The sequence below is a fragment of the Vigna unguiculata genome, chromosome 6, assembly GCF_037176805.1.
Source record: "Vigna unguiculata cultivar grain cowpea cultivar isolate G323 ecotype 2 chromosome 6, ASM3717680v1, whole genome shotgun sequence".
Taxonomy (NCBI): domain Eukaryota; kingdom Viridiplantae; phylum Streptophyta; class Magnoliopsida; order Fabales; family Fabaceae; genus Vigna; species Vigna unguiculata.
Genome location: NC_140797.1, coordinates 39057857 through 39078061, shown reverse-complemented (window position 1 = coordinate 39078061; position 20205 = coordinate 39057857). Strand labels below are relative to the sequence as shown.

Here is a 20205-nt window from a genome sequence, read left to right as displayed (position 1 = left end):
ATCACATTATTTTCCGTTGTCTCAGGTTGAGGTTGAACTTCCACGAGTTTGAATGTGCTTTGGGGCTCTCAGAGTTCGAGTTTATCTTCGAAGGTAATGGAAGCTAAAACTTCAATTATTATGTGATGAATTTCATGTGGTTTTTTTTTATTTGGAATAAATATTGGTTTATGTGATTTGTAGCTCTAACGGTGTTAGTTTTATTTAGTCTTTGTGAGTTTAAGAGGATCCATAAATTTGCATGTTTTAATATGTGTGTTAGAAAATCTTGGGGCTTTCTATAGTACGAATTGCATATGTGGTAATTTTGGTTGGTTTGAGTTTTTTGACACGAGATTAGTGTGTTTGTAACTTGTATGAAGCTTGAAATGAGTTTTTGTTCTTTTGGCGCTGTCAAAATGCATAATTTGCGTTTTTGCATTATGTAAACTCTCTAGGCAAGCCTACTACTCGTTGAGCGAGTGACAACACTAATTTTAACGGAGAGTTTGACAAAATTAATTTAACCAAGAGTTTCTCCCATTGGGCGAGCAATTCTATCGCTGAGCAAGTTGAGTTTTCTTACTCGGAGTCATCTTGGAAAAAATTGAATTCCCGCTTCATTAAGCATCGAATAGAGCTGAAATTTTTACAATAGGTCCTAGACATATTATGCTTTGTTTTGACCGTTAGGATCTTTGTTTGAAAGTCTATAATGAGAGCAGTTTTTCTTGTAAACTTCCTGTAGAATAGGTTGTTGACAAATTTGACCTTTGTCACTTGTTTAATACATAACTTTTTTTTATAAGTGTTCAATTAGGTTGATTCTTTTCGCATTGATTAATTGAATAAGTTATCTTTAATTTAAGTGTAAGAACATAATTTTTGGAGTTTTGTACAAGCTGCAGTTTTATTTTTAAAAATCCCGACAAATTTTGCATGTGTTGTTAAGTTCTTATGTAATATACTTGGTGATTATGCCAATATTTGGGGATAATATGAACTTTTGGAATATAATGATGTGTGAAATTGTGATGATGATGACCTTATCAATGGATATGTGTGTTGAATATTGATGATATAATGGACAAGACTTATTAAAATTCGAACTAAGAATGATGAATGGATTTTTAAGGGAAATCCTTTTAAAGTATGTGTGCTTTCGTGTGCATTGATGTAGGGACTCATAATTTGGAATCTTATCCTAAAACTCTACTAATCATTCAAACTCATGTAGAGGAGAATGAATTAGGAGTAGAGAGTAAAGAGTAGCAGGAAGTCCTGGTTGGAAGAACCATTTGTATTTCTAGGAACCTGTATAGGATTAACCTTATGGGTGAAAATTATCCATCATAAGTGCCAAAGCTTCCAAGTATTTCTACACCAATGCTTGTTATCAAAATAATTGAGTGTAATGAGTTTTTTATGATGTGGCTTGTTGCTTATGATGGTGTGAAATACTCGGCTCCCTAAGATGATTTAATTTATGGTTAATGGAATATTTGCTTTTATATTAGCTTACTCTCTCTCTTGTGTGTGTGCTTATTGTGTTGTTGTTCTTATTTTGTAATGATCACCAATATTTGATGTAAGCATATGATGATTTAAGTGTTGGCTCCCTTGGCGATGGTCTTAATAATGTAGTTGTTTAGATTTAGTTAGCATTTTGCTACTTGTTATCTTTTGAAAAACTCTATAGTTATCGCTTAGAGTTTGGAACCTGAACTGATTAAAATGTTAATTATATAAACATGTTTATCCTATTAACATACAATTTAAAATTCTATTTATTTCATATTTTGTTGAAGTAACAAAATTTTGGTTTAATTATTAGGTCTCGAATTGGACCATTGGTTTGTGTTTTTTCTGTGTTTGTGCTCTAACTAGCTACTAACAATTCTTTATTTCGTTCTTCCTCATTGTTGACGATTTTTCATTTTGTTCTTCCTCATTGCAACATTAATTGCAATTTCTCATCATTGTTTCTCTTAAAAATAGTTGGTCTTCTATGTGATTGCCAATGTTCTTTTCTGTGTTTCTTTTCTCTTTTCGTGATTTCAAGTTTCTATATTTTGTCGAAGACTTAACCTCAAGTTCATTAGATCTAGTTTATTTTCTTTACTCCATTTTTAGTTGAAGGCTATATAGATCTAAAAAGTAATTATGATTAAAAGTGGTCTTTCTATAAATGGAGTTTCAATATTTTATTATTAAAATATAGTTTATAAATAAAAAAGGTTATTTAGTCGAGTTTCATCCTATAATGATCATCAATTCTCTAAAACTATTCTCTTCCCTTTTTCTAACTAAGTTTATGATCATTATGTTTATCTTTTTGAAGATCAAAGACCGTCACAGAAATTCCGACATACTAATCTTAGCCGATTAAAATTCTATTTTAAGTTAATTAATCTTTATCCTCCTTTTAAATTCTTCACTACAATGATTAAGTCATCCAATAATTCAACTAGTGATCATCTTTAGACAGATTTATATAAATCTAAGAAACAAACTTAGCAAAAATTATAAAAAAATATTGCTACCCAAAGTTTTGGAATTAATAAAGTGGAAAATAAAATTTACCTCATAGTATTCTAATTTTTTCATTTCACGAGAAAATGTTTCTTTTTTTCATTTCAAAAGATAATGCTGATATAAGAGGACATGCATTCGAGGTTACTTAGAGTTTGGAACCCAAACTAATTGAAATGTTAATTATATAAACATGTTTATCCTATTAACATATAATTTAAAATTCTATTTGTTTCATATTTTGTTGAAGTAACAAAAGACCATGTATAGCATATTGTAATCTTTTATAGTTCAATTATTGTTCTTGGGATGTGACTTTGTGTAAGTAGATGGTTATACGACAAGTGCATAATCTCTGAGTCTAATTCAAAACATGGTTTTTTTGGATAACATTGTTAAGTGTCTCTGATAATTATATGATTTGATTTGTACATGATATTAATTTGAGGTTAAGTATGTTTTTAGTCCCTGAATTTTGACCCAAAATTAGAATTCGTCCCTGTCTGAAATTTCAATATATTTTGGTCCCTAAACTTTAAAAAAGAATGAATATAGTCCTTTTAACTCAATTACGTAAACTTTTTTTGAAGTGTCGAACATATTTCTCAGTAGATATTGAACCAAGAATGTGTCAAATAGTGTAGAAAACTCCAATGCTAATATGAAAAGCGTTCGACACGTCAAAAAAAATTAACATAATTGGGTTAAAAGGACTATATTCATTCATTTCTAAAGTTTAGGGACCAAAATATATCGAAGTTTCAGACAGGGACGAATTCCAATTTTAAGTCAAAGTTCGGGGACTAAAAACATACTTAACCCTTAATTTGATGATGAGTGAAATGTGAAAAATGTGTAATTCAGTGGAATTACAATTGTTAAAATGTATGCTTACTTCAAATTATTGTTACCTTACCTTGCTTATGTGGTTTTTGTTGTCTTAATTTCATGATGATCGTGTAAGAATAAAACTCATTGAGATATGTGAAAAAAGTATGCAAATTTTATAATTATCAAGAAGATGTCGAGATCGTAAAGCATGAATCAAAGGAGGAAATACTTCTTCCAACATCATGTGTTTTTAAAATCAACAAATCTCCAAAAGGTTGAATTATAGATAGTGGTTGTACAAATCACATGACTTTTCAAGGAGCTCAACAAATTAAATATTTTCAAAATAATAATTGAGAATGGAGAATAACTTCCTATGAAAAGTACGAAGAACAATTTCATTCATGTATCAAAATAATTTTTGAAGTCTTATATATTTTTCAGATTACTCAAAATTTGTTAAGTGTTGCTCAAATATTAGAGAAATGTTATAAGGTCTCATTTGAAAACAAACTTTATGTGATCAAAGATGCTAATGACCTAAAAGTATTCAAAGTTTATATGAAAGACAAAAGATTTGCTTTGGATATGATGAAAAGGAATTGACTACAAATGAAGAAAATACAAAAGAATGATCAAAATCAAAAGAAGATGAATATCTCTTGAAGAAGTTTGACGTCCAAGTGAAGAAAATAGATGAAGACCCACATTTTAACATTCATCAGAAGTCCAATGTCACATATACATATATATAATTTCTACCCTAATGACCTTCTCTATAAAAAATTCCATTAGTAGTATTAGAATTGATGATCTATCACGATAATTGTTTAGACAGTTATAATAACAACACCATACCCACAACAATAATAATATAAGTAAATATCACCGTATACAGTTGAGAAAAAATATATCATATAAAAAATGTTTATTATTGAAAGAAAATTATTGCGAATAATTCAAATGTTAATTTAAGTTTCATATCAAATAAAAATGACAAAATTAAACCTACTGTAAAAAAAGAAAAAGACTTATTAAACAAAATTACATGTAATCTCCAAATAATAGTCTTCTCTATAAAAAAAATCTCAACAATAATAAGGATAACATAATCTCTTAAGATTATCATTCACTCAAAACATCAATATTTAAAATTCTGCTTATATTTAAATAAAACTTTAAAAGTAAGGATTATATAATTGATAATTGTTAATTGCTATTGGTGTTTGAATTTAAGTAACGTGTTAGGCATGGGTTCGTCGAAAATGTGGCAATGTGCTGTCTCATCATTATCTTTCTTTTATTGTAGAGCCTGCAACACAGTATTGTTTTTAAATAATTATTGGTATTATTAGCTGTTTCGAATCTGTGCCTTCGAAAAAAGCCAAGATGGAGTAATTATTATGTATATAAATATATCACTAATTAAACATGTGAAAGTTTTATTATATATATATATATAGAGGCTTAATTAAGTTTTAAATTTATATATAAATTTCAATAATTTTAAGTAGGTTTTTATTAAAAGAATGATTTAATGGGTGTTTAATTTCATATCTAAATATATGATTAAAGAGATTATTATTGTTATTTTAGTCTTTTAAGTTAATTAGTATTATTGGGAATTACATTCTGAACCTATTTTTTCATAATCCAAACCTTTTTACTTAGAAAATTGTTTTCTAGTAATCAAAATCACCTTAAGAAAATTCAAGAATTTTTTTTTTCTTCTGTAGACACAGAACATCTTTAATTTAAAGAAATACTTGTCACTAAACTTTTGAATCAAAACAAAATTATATTAAATTTTTTTAGACCATATTACATTTTATTAAAATTTTTACATTATTAAAAATAAAATTTTAACCGATGCAGCATAAATGTTTTTAAATTAATATACTTTTACGTGTTTTAGTGTAATTAACGATATACGATGAGTAATAAAAATAAAAACGTAATATAGTTGACTAACTTAATTAATATATTATATTAAAATAAGAGATTTCAAATCTGATTGCGATTTGGAAATCGGTGGGCAAATTTTCATCATGTCGTGCTCGATCTTTATCGAAACCTGGCCATGCCCATCGTTTTGGCCACACACATCAAAATATAACAGTTGCATTAATATAGGTTAATTTAAAAATGTTTTTGAATTTGAGTTGAGTGATGTTGTAAGTACTAATTAGAGATAACCAATTTCATAATATAATAAATTTCATTTTATAAATTAATTTTGTGAGATTAAATTAGTTTTAAAATTTTATTTTTAACATAGTATTAGAATTAATTTTATTTTACAAACTGATTTTGTAAAATTTTAAGTTTCAAAGTTCACTTCTAATAAAGAATTCAATATAAAAGTGACTAATTAAGTCTTTTCTATTTTATGAAAACTATTATCATTGCTACTATTAATTAAGCAACAAAATATTTGATACAAAGTAATTAAGATATTAAAAAACTTAAATATATTTCTATTGTACATAAAATTAGAAGTTCTGGTTTTGGTTTTGGTTTTGGTTTTGGTTTGCACGAACAAAGGCCTTCAACTATTTTTTTTTTCTTAATAATCTTGATACACGCCAATTCAGAAATAGGGTGAATTTGACTATTTGAATTGTTTATTATTATTATAAAACTAAGAAAAACGCTGTAATTACGTGAAAGATACGAATTCATGAGTTTCTTAGGGAGTTCTCACGTATCATTTTTTTTTTTGGGCATAATAATGACCAATAAATTGCTTTCGCGATTACAATAAATGAAAATTGAAATGAAAATATAATTAAAACAGTTCGTAATGTTTATATAATTTACTTTAAAAGAAAAATCTCAGGTGGACATTTAAGGAAGCGAATCTGTTCTTGTACTTTGATGTGATTTTCGAAAACAGTGTTGGAAATTTGAAAGAAGGAACAAAAATTACAAAGACTTTAATAAAGAAGACAAAAATAACGACCAAAAAAGACAGTGTGTGCGTGAGAGAGAGAAATTAAAATATGTGTGTGGTTGGATATTAATGAACGAGTTTCATTGAAATTCTCGTCCTCTTCAGGTATATAAGAAGTCTCTGTTCATCTTTCTATGAGAAACAAACGTTGTTTGGATAAGGTTGTACTGTGGTGGTGACTCACTCTGGTGAGCCTCGCAATAGCATTGTTCTTACCAACTTTAATCCTTCTATAGTTTTGGCTTTCTATTACCCACAATTCTGAACTCCTTTTTTCTCACTCGTGTCTATGTTTTTGGTGTTATTTTTCATACACTTTTCCTCGCTTGAATTAGATACCAGAATTTTATGTACCTTACTGGTGGATTCATGATAGAGTGCTTTAACCCTGTCATTGAATTTTGATCTTCACGTTTAAACTTCAGGGCTTAATCTACTTATTTTATTTTTTCTACAAATTTCTTCAATATTTTTTTTGTCATAAGTAGATCGATTCGTAACACTTGAACAAGAATTCCAGGTTTTAATATTTCTGAAACATGAGTTCAATAGCAGGATAATTTTCTAGGTCAATATGAGGCTTGAACTATTTTCTTTTATCTGATTCTCCGTTTTTTTACTAAAGGGGTCATGATCTGTTTCTTTTTAGTATAACAAGAAAGATAAAACAAATGTAATTGCGATGCATTCTGAATGGAAAGTTGGGAATTCTTGATCTGTTTTTTTACTCACAGGATAAATCAACTCGGCTAAAACTAGTTGGATATTTAGTTTATGACGATGAGGATTCTTTCTGTTTTTAATCACCGAATCTTTGAGCCATTTTTATGATTTTGCAGTGCTTTGGATAACTTAACATGGCGGTTGAGAAGTCAAGCATTGCAAAAGATGTGACTGAAGTAAGTCGCGTTCAACCCTGTTCTTTTGTCTTTAGCTCACAGAACGTCTGAATTCATTTTTGGAACATGCAGTTAATCGGCAAAACTCCATTGGTATATCTCAACCACATCGTCGATGGTTGTGTTGCCAAAGTTGCTGCGAAGCTAGAAATGATGGAACCTTGCTCCAGTGTCAAAGACAGGTATATATATTTCTTCATCCTATGATGTAACTTTTGGTTTCATGCTTCCCTGTTTATGCTCATAACATCCTTGTAGAAATGCTTAGATTAATAAAAATTTGGCACAGATGTTGTATGATTGATGCCAAGTTTCTAATGGCATGCAACAATGTGTTTCAGAAAACTTATGTAATAAAATCATGATTTTTTTTATTTTCCTACAGGATAGGATATAGCATGATTGTAGACGCTGAGCAGCAGGGACTCATCAAACCGGGTGAAGTTAGTTCTTGCTTTAGATTGTTCTCTCCTTGTATATTTGGATTCATGTTTGATACCAATCTTTCATATTGCATCAAAGCTTCACTCTGATTATTCTTCCCAATTTGATTCAGTATTGTATGAGTAATTGTTTAATGCTTTTTGATATTCAAACTTATTATTAATCTGGTTTATTGTTGTTCATGTTATTAGAGTGTTCTCATTGAGCCTACAAGCGGAAACACTGGCATTGGTTTGGCATTCATGGCAGCTGCTAAGGGTTACAAACTTATTATAACCATGCCTTCTTCAATGAGTCTTGAGAGAAGAACCATTCTAAAAGCTTTTGGAGCTGATTTAGTTCTCACAGACCCCGCCAAGGGTATGAAAGGAGCTGTTCAGAAGGCAGAAGAGATACGGGAAAAGACTCCAAATTCTTATATGCTACAGCAATTTGAAAATCCTGCAAACCCAAAGGTATTGTGTCAATACTCTTTGTTTGAAAAACCAGTTGGTTGATGAGTATTCAACATTCTCTCATTTTTCCTATTCTTAGATTCATTATGAAACCACTGGACCTGAGATCTGGAAGGGCTCAAGTGGGAAGGTTGATGCTCTTGTCTCTGGGATTGGAACGGGAGGTACAATAACAGGTGCTGGAAAATATCTGAAAGAGCAGAACCCTGATATAACGGTTAGGCTTTTAATTTTCTCATAGTGTATGAATTAGTCTTTCTAGTGTTTCCCCTGCATTGTTTATGATTTTCACACCATTTTTTTTACTCAGCTATATGGCGTCGAACCAGTAGAAAGTCCAGTACTGTCCGGAGGAAAACCTGGTGAGTATACTGAGGTTCCTTAAATTTTGAACTGTACTATGATGATGTTTTATCTCCGTGGTTCTTTTCTTCCATTGCCGTGCACAAGTTTTGGCTTCTGAAACTGAACTCAGTACCAACATCACTTTCTGTCATGTCAATGTGGATATGCTTTGTCGTTCACCATTACTGCACTAATAATGTTATTCATGCATGTCTTTAATGAGCATTTGTGTGTTTGATGTCTTAGATTCTCATTCTATCGTTCCAAAATTAACAACAACAAGAAAAATCTATATCCTACTTTTTTTTTGGTTTTATATTTATCAAATGTCTGTCTCCTTTTGTGTACATTTTCCCTGATACACGCATGGTTGTTGAATGGATAAAAGGTCCTCACAAGATTCAAGGAATTGGTGCTGGCTTCATCCCTGGTGTTCTGGACGTTGATCTAATTGATGAAGTTATTCAAGTAAGCAACAAACCTTTTTTATAGTTTATTTGTGCTTAATAAACAGTTTTGTGTCATGTAAGATAATCTGGTGTGTCTCTAGTCTTACAACCGATATTTTTGTTCTTTAAGAGTACATTAAATTGAAGGCTGGAAGTGTATTAATTCACTTTTATGGAGGAAGCATCGCTAACTGAATGCCATGATAATTTATCCATGCTTTCTGAAAATACAAATAGTAACTTTCGTATTTGGTTGTGATTTCAGATTTCAAGTGAAGAAGCTATCGAAACTGCTAAAATACTTGCTTTGAAGGAAGGTTTGCTGGTAAGTTCACATTAAAGATAGACTGTTTTTTCAGTGGTGTTACCTCTTCTCATGTCTTGACTTTGATTATGTGCATCATCTTCTGTTAGTAGCATCCGGTGGAGACAGTACTTTTATTGCTATTTTGTTTGTATTATAAACATTGCAGGTGGGGATATCATCTGGTGCTGCCGCTGCAGCTGCAATTAAGATAGCAAAGAGGCCAGAAAATGCTGGAAAACTCATTGTTGTAAGTTTGTCTATTGTTCACCTAGCATAAAATTTTCTTTGGTGAATATCATTGTTAGTTCACTATAGATTCAATATAAATGTGTTCTAAGATTGTCAGAATAGTTGCGTCTTTAATTTTTGATCCTTGACAAAAACTTGAGTTTTAGCTTTCAGAAATATCCCATTTGGTTGTCATAGATGCAGTTGAGTGTGTGTATTCCATCACTGATAATCTTGTTGAAAACCTGTGTAGGTGGTTTTTCCAAGCTTCGGAGAGCGTTATCTATCATCTGTGCTATTCGAATCTGTGAAGCGAGAAGCAGAGAGTCTGGTCTTTGAACCCTGAATACAAAGCCAAATTAGTCTTTTAGTGCTCGTGTAATAGTCATTTGATGCTTCTCAAGTTGCATTCTCTCTTCGGCTTATGTATTTATTATTTTTCCAAATCTTGAAGTTAAAAATGGGCTTGTGTTTGGTTGTGAAATAAGATTCAATAGTAGTAACAGAAGTTTGCTGGAATTTCAAACTTGTCCACAATTATTCATCACTTGAAGAGAATGATATCAAGTACGAGTTTTAGTTACTACTTAAATCCGGTATTTCAATGTTAATCTAATAAAACACTCGGAACTAAAATAAAATTATATGAATTTTTTGACCCAGGCTTAAACTGTTTATCCCAGACGAATATACATAATTTTGAATTTTAAGTAGTAAAACTTTGAAGTTTACATGGTAACTTCGTTTGTTGTATAACCTAAAACATACATAATTTTGGATGGTTCTTACAACTTACATTTTCTCTCATTCATGTTAATAACCGGTTTCTTTGCCCTACAACATGGACTTGGAAGCTAAGATAATAAAGACTGATCCTTTATGTGTATAATGAGAATAAGAATGATTGAAGAATCCAATTTCATTTCAATATTATTACTCAATTACAAACCTCAAATTTATTAAAATTCTCACTTTTCACTTCATTTCCTAATTTTAACAAATTTCTCAATTACAAAGCTCACATGTAAAATTAGGGCTCATCACATAAAAATTTTAAGACTAAAATTGGAAGGGGATTTTCACTTTTCACTTAATTTCCTAATTTTAACAAATTTCTCAATTACAAAGCTCACATGTAAAAATAGGGCTCATCACATAAAAATTTTAAGACTAAAATTGGAAGGGGATTTTCACTTTTCACTTAATTTCCTAATTTTAACAAATTTCTCAATTACAAAGCTCACATGTAAAAATAGGGCTCATCACATAAAAATTTTAAGACTGAAATTGGAAGGGGCCGCGCGTACGCAGGCCCCCACTGCCACAAATTATGATGTAGGCTCTCCCACTTGGGGAGACCTTAGGGTGGCACCCTTCCTAAGTGCAATGGAAGTCACCAACCTAGGCCATGGGCCTTATTGATCACCCATTGACCCCATCCAGGTAAGTATGTTCAAATGTAGCCAGTTGCTTCTTATTTATACAATGCTGTCAACTGTAATGACTATAACTTGAGCGATGTGGGACTTGGTCTCACTCTGTCTCAGGAAAACCATTTACATGAACTTGAGAGAAACATACAGAGAAACCTGTTTCACCAATTCCACACTACAAATTTGAAAGGAATGTGTGTGTTCCATGAAATAACTCACATACGAGCACATCAGCATATCCATAAGAAATATAATAGAATCATTGTCCTTTTTGTTTCTTCTTTCTTTCGTGTTTCCCATAAGCATAACCTTATAAGACTTTTATCATTCATTAAGTACAAGTGAATCTTCTCATTTCCTCTTCTTTTTTATGTAAGATTTGCCAGATTCATGGCATAACATATGTGATTCGAAGACATTGCTCTGATTCTTCAATTTGTCTGTACCCATCGCAAACAAACGGTTCGAAGTTGCAGTTGTTATGCAGACGTTATTCCTCAGTGATGAAAACCATTAGATTAAGATGCTATATTAATGGCATTTAACAAGAATGACACAGTTATGAGAGAATATTATTAGTTTCTGAACATTGCTTGGTAAGCAGTTCTGATTGTTTATGCATAAGATGGAACTTAAAACTTGTGTATTGGTAAGCATTCTAGGTTACTTGTGTAAGTCATAAACCGTTTTAATAAGTTTAATCAAGCTTAAACACAGAGATCTTTTTTACTTGTACCAGAATCTGGTGTGCCTCAATTTTACACTTGCAAAACATGCAATCTGGACTGCATAAACAAGTAAAAATTTCGAATTTCTAGCATTAGCACACATCGTCATTAAGTGTTATCTAAACTGTTGTGAATAAGTTTTGAATTATTTTCAGAGAAATTTATTGTTATTAGTACGAGTATGAAATTTGTCCTATTAATGTAATTTTCTCTGGTTGGTCTAGTGGAAAATGAATTTGAAGGCTGGAAATGTACTAATTCACTTATATGGGGAGGAAGCCATTGTTAGTTCTGCTTTAGATTCATCTGAAAGTGTATTAATTATAAATATATTGTTCCTCTGACGTCAAGTTTTCTTCTGTGAATGCCATTGTAAGTTCTTCTAAAGATTAAGTATGGGTACGAGTGTTGTTAAAGGTTTTAACATTTTTACAGAAGCTGTGTAGATCCTAATGTGAACATAGTCCCACATTAATTAAGAATATGTCCACAAAACATTATATATAACAAAAGACTCATCCCACCTTTATATAACAAAAGACTGATCCCACAACCAATGAGTTTTGAACTTAGAAGTGGTTTACTTTTATTGAGCGATCCATCAAATATTGAATTTCCCATCATTAAAAATTTATTGGCCTGTTAAATTTTATTTTATTTTTTCAAAATTTACGAATACTAATGCTTGAACAGGTTACATTTTTTTTTCTTTTCTTAATAATCGATGTTATCTCATTACTGAACAACTTTTATTTTTCATTTAAAAGTATCTATCTTTTAAATAATTAATCGTTTTTTAAATATATATTTACTCTTCAATTCTTTCAACTAAGAAATTTTGTATATCTCTTATTCATTAAAAATAAAAGCTAAGTAAACAAAGCATTTAAGAAATTTTCAAAATTTAATTTAATATTTCAAAACTATTATTCATACATATCTAGAAGAGTTAGCTTAATGTAGTGAATGTGTTGTTTAAAAAACAATTAAACTGATTTCATTTGTAAAACATAAGTTATTTATTGTTGTTATAGTTTTTTCAGAAATTGTATAATTATAATTTTATTTTTATTTTTAACTTACTCAAAAATTTGCATGTAATAGTATAAATATTTTATATACAATAGCTATACAATTTGAGTACCATTTCATATTTTACAATAATAATAGTAATAAAAATAAATAACACATCTTGCTACTGTTACCATAAATATATATTTCTTAGATAACTTTATATTTCTTGTCCACAAATTTGTATCTTTTTCGGGTAAACATAAAGTATGTATTAAAAAATTCAACTTTGAAATTTATATTTGTATTAACGTATAAGAATCATTTTAAAAGACCAGTAGAAACACAATTGTTTGTTTTCGTATTTTTGTGTATACATTCTTTAAGTTTTAAGAAAAAGTATTGAATATAATAGTGTAAAGTCCCTTAATATTAACTTTAAAATGGTAAATATGACAAAAAAAAAAAGTAAACTCGTGCCAGTTTTTCTTTTAAAAACTAGATTTAAACTCGTGTTTATGAAAAAATAAATAATAATATTTTCAAGTTTATAATTAAGTTTTAAATACAATTTACAGATTTAGAAAAATCAATATATATGTCATAACATAAATAGTAGATTTTGTAAAAGTACAATGAATAAAACATGTGTATAAATATAGAATAGACTTTCTAAAATTATAAAGGATATACAAAAATATATGAAGCAGGTTTGCTAAAATTATATATCAGTATATAAACATAATGGTCTGATATGCATTCTTAAACTGTTTAATCAATGCATTATTAAACTAGTTTAACACGTGTTATTAAACTTATATAATTAGTATATGAACACACTCGTCTAATGAAAATTGTTAAACTCGTCTCGTCTAATTCATATATATAATCTAATATATGTTATAAAACTCATCATAAAATATTCTAACATATTATTTATACTAGCGTACCACAAATAGAGTGAAATATATTAGAAAAAAAAAATGAAAGAATAACTGTTGATAAATAGAGTAAAAAAAAGAGCAGAAATAGACGATTTTACAAAAAGTTTGTAAAAGTAACGGTCAATTTTAAAAAATTTAATAAATAATTATATTTTAAAGAGTAAAATTGGTATTTATAAATGTGGACACAAGAGAAAATCATCTTCATATATTGTTATAGATTATAATAAATAATACATAATAAATTATAATATGTATTTTTAAAATATGCGTGATATTATATTAGTAGGTAATGATAATGTAGTGTAATTGAGTTAATATATAAAATAAATTTATATTTATTAAAAATAGAGTGAAATATAGCATAAAATATGAGAGAATAATTGTTGATAAATAGAGAAAAAAGAAGAGCAGAAATAGACAATTTTACAGAAAGGTTTGTAAAAGTAACATCAATTTTAAAAATTTTAATGAATAATTATATTTTTAAAGGGTAAAATTGGTATTTATAAATGTGAACACAAAAAAGAGAATCTCTTTATATATTTATATATTGTTGTAGATTATAATAAATAATAGATAATAAATTATAATAGATAATAAATTTAATTTAGTAATTATTTTTAAGAAGTCATTTAAAATTGAAATTATAATATATATATATATAATGAAAAATTCTCTTTATATTATGATGATGATAGGTAATAGATTGAATCTAATAATTATTATTAAAAAGTCAGTTAACGTTATCATAAAAAGGAAAATTAAAATTATGAAATGTTTTCTTTATATATATATATATATATATATATATAAATTTCTAAAAAATTGAAAGTGTTTATGCAAAAGAGCGGTGACACAGTATGTTTTTTTACCTTAAAAGAACTTTTTGGTTTGGATTGGGGCTTACGAAATTAAACTTAGAAACGCCGTCGTTTGCTGTGAAACATATTAGGCAAGCTATATTCTACTTTTTCTTAGTGTTCCTATTCTTTTATTTTCTTCCCTTCTTCTTTAGCACTGGAACGACGATCCAACGTGATAGATACTCGTTGCTATGGAAGGTGTAGCTGAATCCCAGCGAACTCTGTAAGTTTACTTTCTCTCACTTCTTTCGTTTCTCCTTCAATGTTCAATGTTCTTTTTTAGGGTTTCTGAATGGTTTGATTTTACTCTTAAACTGCGTATTTTGTGTCTTAATTTTTTTGCCCTAATTATGGTTTAACCCTAGGTACCCGTACGTGACTGGATCCTCTGTGGTTGCTATCAAATACAAAGATGGGATTCTCATGGCCGCTGATATGGGAGGTCTGATATTCAATTAGCTTTTTATCTTCGTTTCGCAAAATGTTCTTTATCTGATTATTGTGGAAGTTTCTTTCTCGGGTACTTTGTTTCAAAGAAATGACATTATCGGAGAAATAAATTTTAACGATAGTATTAGTAGTTGTTTTATGATTCATGAATCTGCCATGTCTGAATAGTTCATTATAGTTTATTTAAGTGTTGGAATACTTTGTATATCATATGAATGGGGGATATGTTGATAGGTTCATATGGATCTACCCTGCGGTACAAGAGTGTTGAGCGTATCAAGCCTATTGGAAAACATTCTCTCCTTGGTGCTAGCGGGGAGATAAGTGACTTTCAGGAGATTCTGCGCTACCTTGATGAGCTTATGTCAGTACCTTTTCCTTTTAATAGTAATTGCTACTCATTGTGAATCGGTTATCTCAAATAAGTTTAGTGTTAAAGGTGTTATGAGTTAAAATGGTTGCATCTGCTCTGTTTTCCATACTATGCTTGCTTTTTTTTTTTGGGCACAGTAAAATACTCTGTAGTTTTTCCCTTTACCTTCTTTGTATTACAAAAGTTCCTATCTAACTGTTTTGTTTTGAGTTTTGGTTGTGCAGCCTTTATGACAACATGTGGGATGATGGGAATTCTCTAGGACCGAAGGAGGTGCACAATTATTTAACCCGAGTGATGTACAATCGGCGGAACAAGTTCAATCCTCTGTGGAATGCGCTTGTGCTGGGTGGAGTTAAAAATGGCCAGAAGTACCTTGGCATGGTATGATTTTGTGTTTCTTTGTTTGTTTTTTCTTTGCAGTTCCAAGTTTGGTATACCTGCAAGTTTTTTTTCCTTCCAACACTTAAAAATCCGTGTATCTTTTCCAGGTTAACATGATTGGGATTAATTTTGAGGACAACCATGTAGCAACTGGGCTTGGAAATCATCTTGCTAGGCCAATTCTTCGTGACGAGTGGCATGAAAACTTGACCTTTGAAGAGGGTGTAAAATTACTGGAGAAGTGCATGCGCGTGCTTTTATACCGGGATAGGTCTGCAGTCAACAAAATTCAGGTTTTATACTGTTTCCTTTTCTTTCTCTACTCTGCTATGCTCTTCCGCTTCCTTTCTCCATTTTCCATTAATCAACACAAGTATTTAGGATAAGTTGATAGGGCTTCAATTTGTACAAAACCTCAAATGTACATTTCTCATCTGGATTATTTATCAAAGTAGTAAAGATCTATTTTTTTTTTTTTGTGTGAGAACAGCTTTAATACCCGTTCATAAGGAATTGTAAAGTGACAGTGGGCATTAGGGCGGTTTTAAAATCTCACAATGGCCTCCTGTGTTCGGAAAACAATCTTTTTAATGTCTTTCTCCTTTACTCTAAAGTGATGATAATAAGATCTGGGACCTAGCCCAGATAAAATTGTTTCCCCCAACTTGACCGATAGTTCATCAATAACAAGTATATTCAATTTGTCTGGGATAGACCATACTTATTGTTACTAACACACACCTCAAAAACAAGAAGAAAAAGATAAAAATGAAGTAAACACCGATGTTCGTATTATTTTGTTAATGAAAATATAGACGGATAAAAGATCCCACTGCCCAGAGATATGTGAACTAGTCTTGTAACTCGAATAGCCTTCCATTCGTGTTTCTTCTTTCCCATGCCATCCTCTGCTCTTATTTGAAAACTCCATATCAATGGCTCTTGCTATGTTCATCATTCTTCCTCTTATAAGTGGACTTACAACATGCAAACTTCTGATTCAGGTTCTAATTTCTTTATGCAAACTGTGAATAAAGTAAGCAAAGTACTCTTCATGTAATTTGGGCACTTGAGCTACTAAACATTCAAACCTTTGTATGTAATCCTCTATACTCCCTGTTCCTACCGAAATCCCTCTCCCCCTTTAACTAACAGCAAAAGCGAATACAATTAGTATTTCCATTCATCCATATATTCTTCTCTCTCCTCTAACTGCAGTGTCCCTAAGTCATGCGACCTCAAATAATATTTCTTTCTCACATACACTTTTCCCCATCTTGTCTTACTACCTTCATGGCTAATGGTTCATGGAGCCCACTCATTCTCTCGGCCTCATCACTTATCTTGTTCAATGCTCTATGGTCAACCGAACCTCCAACTTCCATCTTTTTTCTTCTCTAAAATTAAAAAGTGAAATATGATGTTATTGTACTCTGTTTACATCTGCTAATCGTTTCCCTTTGTTAAGCTCTATACCTAAGAGAATATTCTTCTCAAATTTTCATGTTTAAATATTTTGCTCAATATTATGATTGGTTTTGGAATTTGTATGGGAAGGTATTGAAAATTGGTTGGTGATTTTGTCTGGGAGTTCTCTTAATTTTGGATTATGCATATGGTTCTGGCTGATGCATATATGACAAAGTTCATCAGTTGGATTTTAGCTCCTAAGCATTTATCAAATGCTTACCTAGATGTCTTTGTGATGTTCTCTCTTTTCTACCTTTGTTTGCATACTTATTTATAATCCCCACTTCTAGCTCATGGGATAGCAAGTTAGTAGGTTTTCATAGACAGCTAATATGAATTTGCTGTGTTGTACTGGTACGAAATCACGTGTGAATCTTGACTCTAATCAACATAGCATGGCATAGACAAGCTATGTGGTAACTACTAACTACTACAATTTATGCTTGCTTGGTTATGTCTGCTGATATGTGTAAAACTTTCAATTTCTTTTGCTGTGCACATTCTGTAGTGTGTTGGTGGTCATTATTACCAGTCAATCACTGCTTTGCTTGTGTACCTTAGGTTCTTGACTGCTAAGCTGTATATATGTTGTAGATGTTAAATCAGGGGTAAACGGAACCTTTATTGCACCCGTTGTATCATGAGGATTGAGGCTTGGATCTGAACTAAATTTATGAATCTGCTTCGTCACTTCCTCCCTTTGTTGAACCGAAATGGGTTCTTATACATCGCATAATGAATATTTTATGATACTTAAGTGTAACGTACTATTGTTTGCAGATATCCAAAATTACAGATGAAGGTGCCACTGTTTACCCACCTTTCTCGTTGAAAACGTACTGGGAGTTCTCTGCCTTCAAGAATCCAACTGCGGGCGCTGAAGGTTCATGGTAGATGATGACTCATTGTGAAATGAAACAGAGTTTTAAATGATATCCAATAGACTGCTTCAAAGGTGTTAATGGGATGTTTTATATCTTTTTAGGTTCGAACTGATCTGTTTCATTAGAATCTATATCCCAATTTCCTTTCATTATGACATTCATAAGATACTTTCCCTTTTCAATTACTTGCATAGACATCATTGCAGTCCACCGGTTTGAATTTGAAATTAATCATGCAAAGATTTGTCAAGAAGTTTCATTTTTTATGTTTTTTTTCCTATAAAATCACTCCATGCATCTGCCATTTTGTTTTTATTGACAAATATAAGGGCATTCTTATATATATATATATATATATATATATATATATATATATAGAAATCTTTATTTTTGTTTTTTTCCTAAAACTTACGAAAACTGTTGTTTGTTTTCATATGATTTTAACATGGTTATGTTTTGTATATATCGTATAAAATAGTAACTAAAATGAATATATTATAACTTATAATTTTTTTTGTGAACTATAGAATGAGCTCTCAATTGAGTTAAGAGCATCTAGCCGATTGGCCTGAATAAATCTATCTCCTCTTTTGTTTTTTCTTTTTTTATCTCCAGCGTTCCTTGGTCGCAGCAGAGTTTAATGGTCTGCAATTCTAATTTTTGTAACTTTTGTTGATTAATCTCTTGAATGTGCTAATCTTCTAATTTCATTTTAAAGAAAAGCTTTCAATTAATCCGTATTCCTCCTTTCCCTTTTCTTTTCTAAACAAAAGTCCATGATCAGTAGATTATTGGTGTCATTTCAAGAAAAAAAACAAAAAAAGTCGTGTTTGATTTTCTTTGTAACTTAGAGTTTTGTTTCACTTCTCTGCAAAACTGTTTGAGATGAAAAAACAAGGGATTTTTTGTAAATTGAATTTGTTAGGAAATTCATTGAAATTTAAGCTTGTAAATTTATCCAACCATAAGCTTCACAATTTAATTCCAGGTTTTCTTTAAACAATCATTTGTAGAAAGGATAAAAAGTTAAGTACTATTGAGACACAGATTAAGTATAGCTACAGACTCCAAAACAGGTTTATGGATTGTTTATTAAAATATTTATAATTAATTAAGTTATATTTTCTATTTTTTATTTTTTTTAATTATTCTGTTTGTTATGAAACTCATTTGCATCTTCAATATATCTTTTATTTTATCATAACCTTTATATAATTATGTTAAAATGATATATGTCAATTAATATCTTTTTATGTCTCACATTTGAATATTTCTATTATTTTTTAATATTTTATTTTGTGTATATTTTTCTTTCACATGAGAATGTTTAACACTCTTAATTTAAGTGTTTAATAGTATAAACATTTCATTTACTAGGTATTATTAAAAAAAAATTTTATTTATTATTAATTTTTGTTTTATTTGAAGAACTCTTTTATTTCACTAAAACAATTTTTGTTATTTCTTAATCATTGAGTATATATGTTGATATTTGAAAAGTTTTCTTAGATCTCTAAGGTATTTTTCATTCTATCATATCCTTTGCGATTTCTTTTAATAGTCTCTCTAATTGTTTACAAGACACACATTTGTAAATTTTATAATATTTTTTGTTGTTGTTTATTTTCAATATGTAGAATAATATTTTGATGTATTTTATCTAGTTATATTTTATTTTATAATTCGTTATCAATCATACTGTAATTTTTTTCACTATAATTATATAAATAATTTTTATTTACTACAATATAAAAATTTAATGTAATTGACATTAATATTTTTTTTATCACCATCCAACGTATATTGAAGTTCAAAAGAGACAATATCTATGTTATAATTTTATTATTAAGTTTATTATTTATTCTTTGCATCATTTTAATTAAGCGATGTATTATAACTTTTATTAGTGTATAAAAAAGAGATTTATTAGAATTTTAAAAATTGAAGTAAACAAACATTTAAAATATATTTTAATTTAAAAATTATTTTTTCTTTTATATTTTTTTAAAATAATTTTAAAATTTATCAAATAGGTTTTATTAATGTTTGTAAATTTAATAAATATTTTTGGTTCTCATGAAATTTTATTTGATATTCTAATTTAAAATGTAAACAATTATAATTTATTTCAAAGTATTTGATATCGAAGAAATAATCATCTCCTAATATTGAATATTTGATAATATTATGTTTTCTTTACCATAATTTTTTATTTTAAAAAATTAATTAAAATTGATATT

General features: G+C 29.5%; 2 protein-coding genes and 1 non-coding gene across 4 annotated transcripts; 2 read left to right on the top strand and 1 right to left on the bottom strand.

Moving 5' to 3' along the window:
* Positions 1–6304: 6304 nt before the first annotated feature.
* On the top strand, positions 6305–9941 carry LOC114186530 (cysteine synthase). Of its 2 annotated transcripts, none has more exons than XM_028074456.2 (11): positions 6305–6483; positions 7135–7194; positions 7267–7376; positions 7580–7637; positions 7830–8093; positions 8173–8310; positions 8404–8455; positions 8827–8906; positions 9153–9212; positions 9361–9441; positions 9676–9941. In XM_028074456.2, the coding sequence occupies exons 2-11, from the start codon at positions 7153–7155 to the stop codon at positions 9766–9768; spliced, it is 978 nt and encodes a 325-aa protein (XP_027930257.1). In that variant the 5' UTR covers positions 6305–6483; positions 7135–7152; the 3' UTR covers positions 9769–9941. The 2 variants fall into 2 exon arrangements, with proteins under 2 accessions (XP_027930257.1, XP_027930258.1); XM_028074457.2 differs by having other exon boundaries at positions 6376–6400.
* A 771-nt stretch (positions 9942–10712) lies between these two features.
* Positions 10713–10873, bottom strand: LOC114189268 (U1 spliceosomal RNA). The gene has a single exon (XR_003605586.1). It is a non-coding gene; the product is annotated as a U1 spliceosomal RNA (small nuclear RNA).
* Positions 10874–14447: 3574 nt separating this feature from the next.
* PBG1 (20S proteasome beta subunit G1) lies at positions 14448–18218 on the top strand. The gene is made up of 6 exons (XM_028074593.2): positions 14448–14627; positions 14770–14846; positions 15089–15218; positions 15452–15611; positions 15719–15904; positions 17862–18218. Exons 1-6 carry the CDS (start codon positions 14596–14598, stop codon positions 17973–17975), a joined length of 699 nt encoding a protein of 232 aa, XP_027930394.1. The 5' UTR covers positions 14448–14595; the 3' UTR covers positions 17976–18218.
* Positions 18219–20205: the final 1987 nt, after the last annotated feature.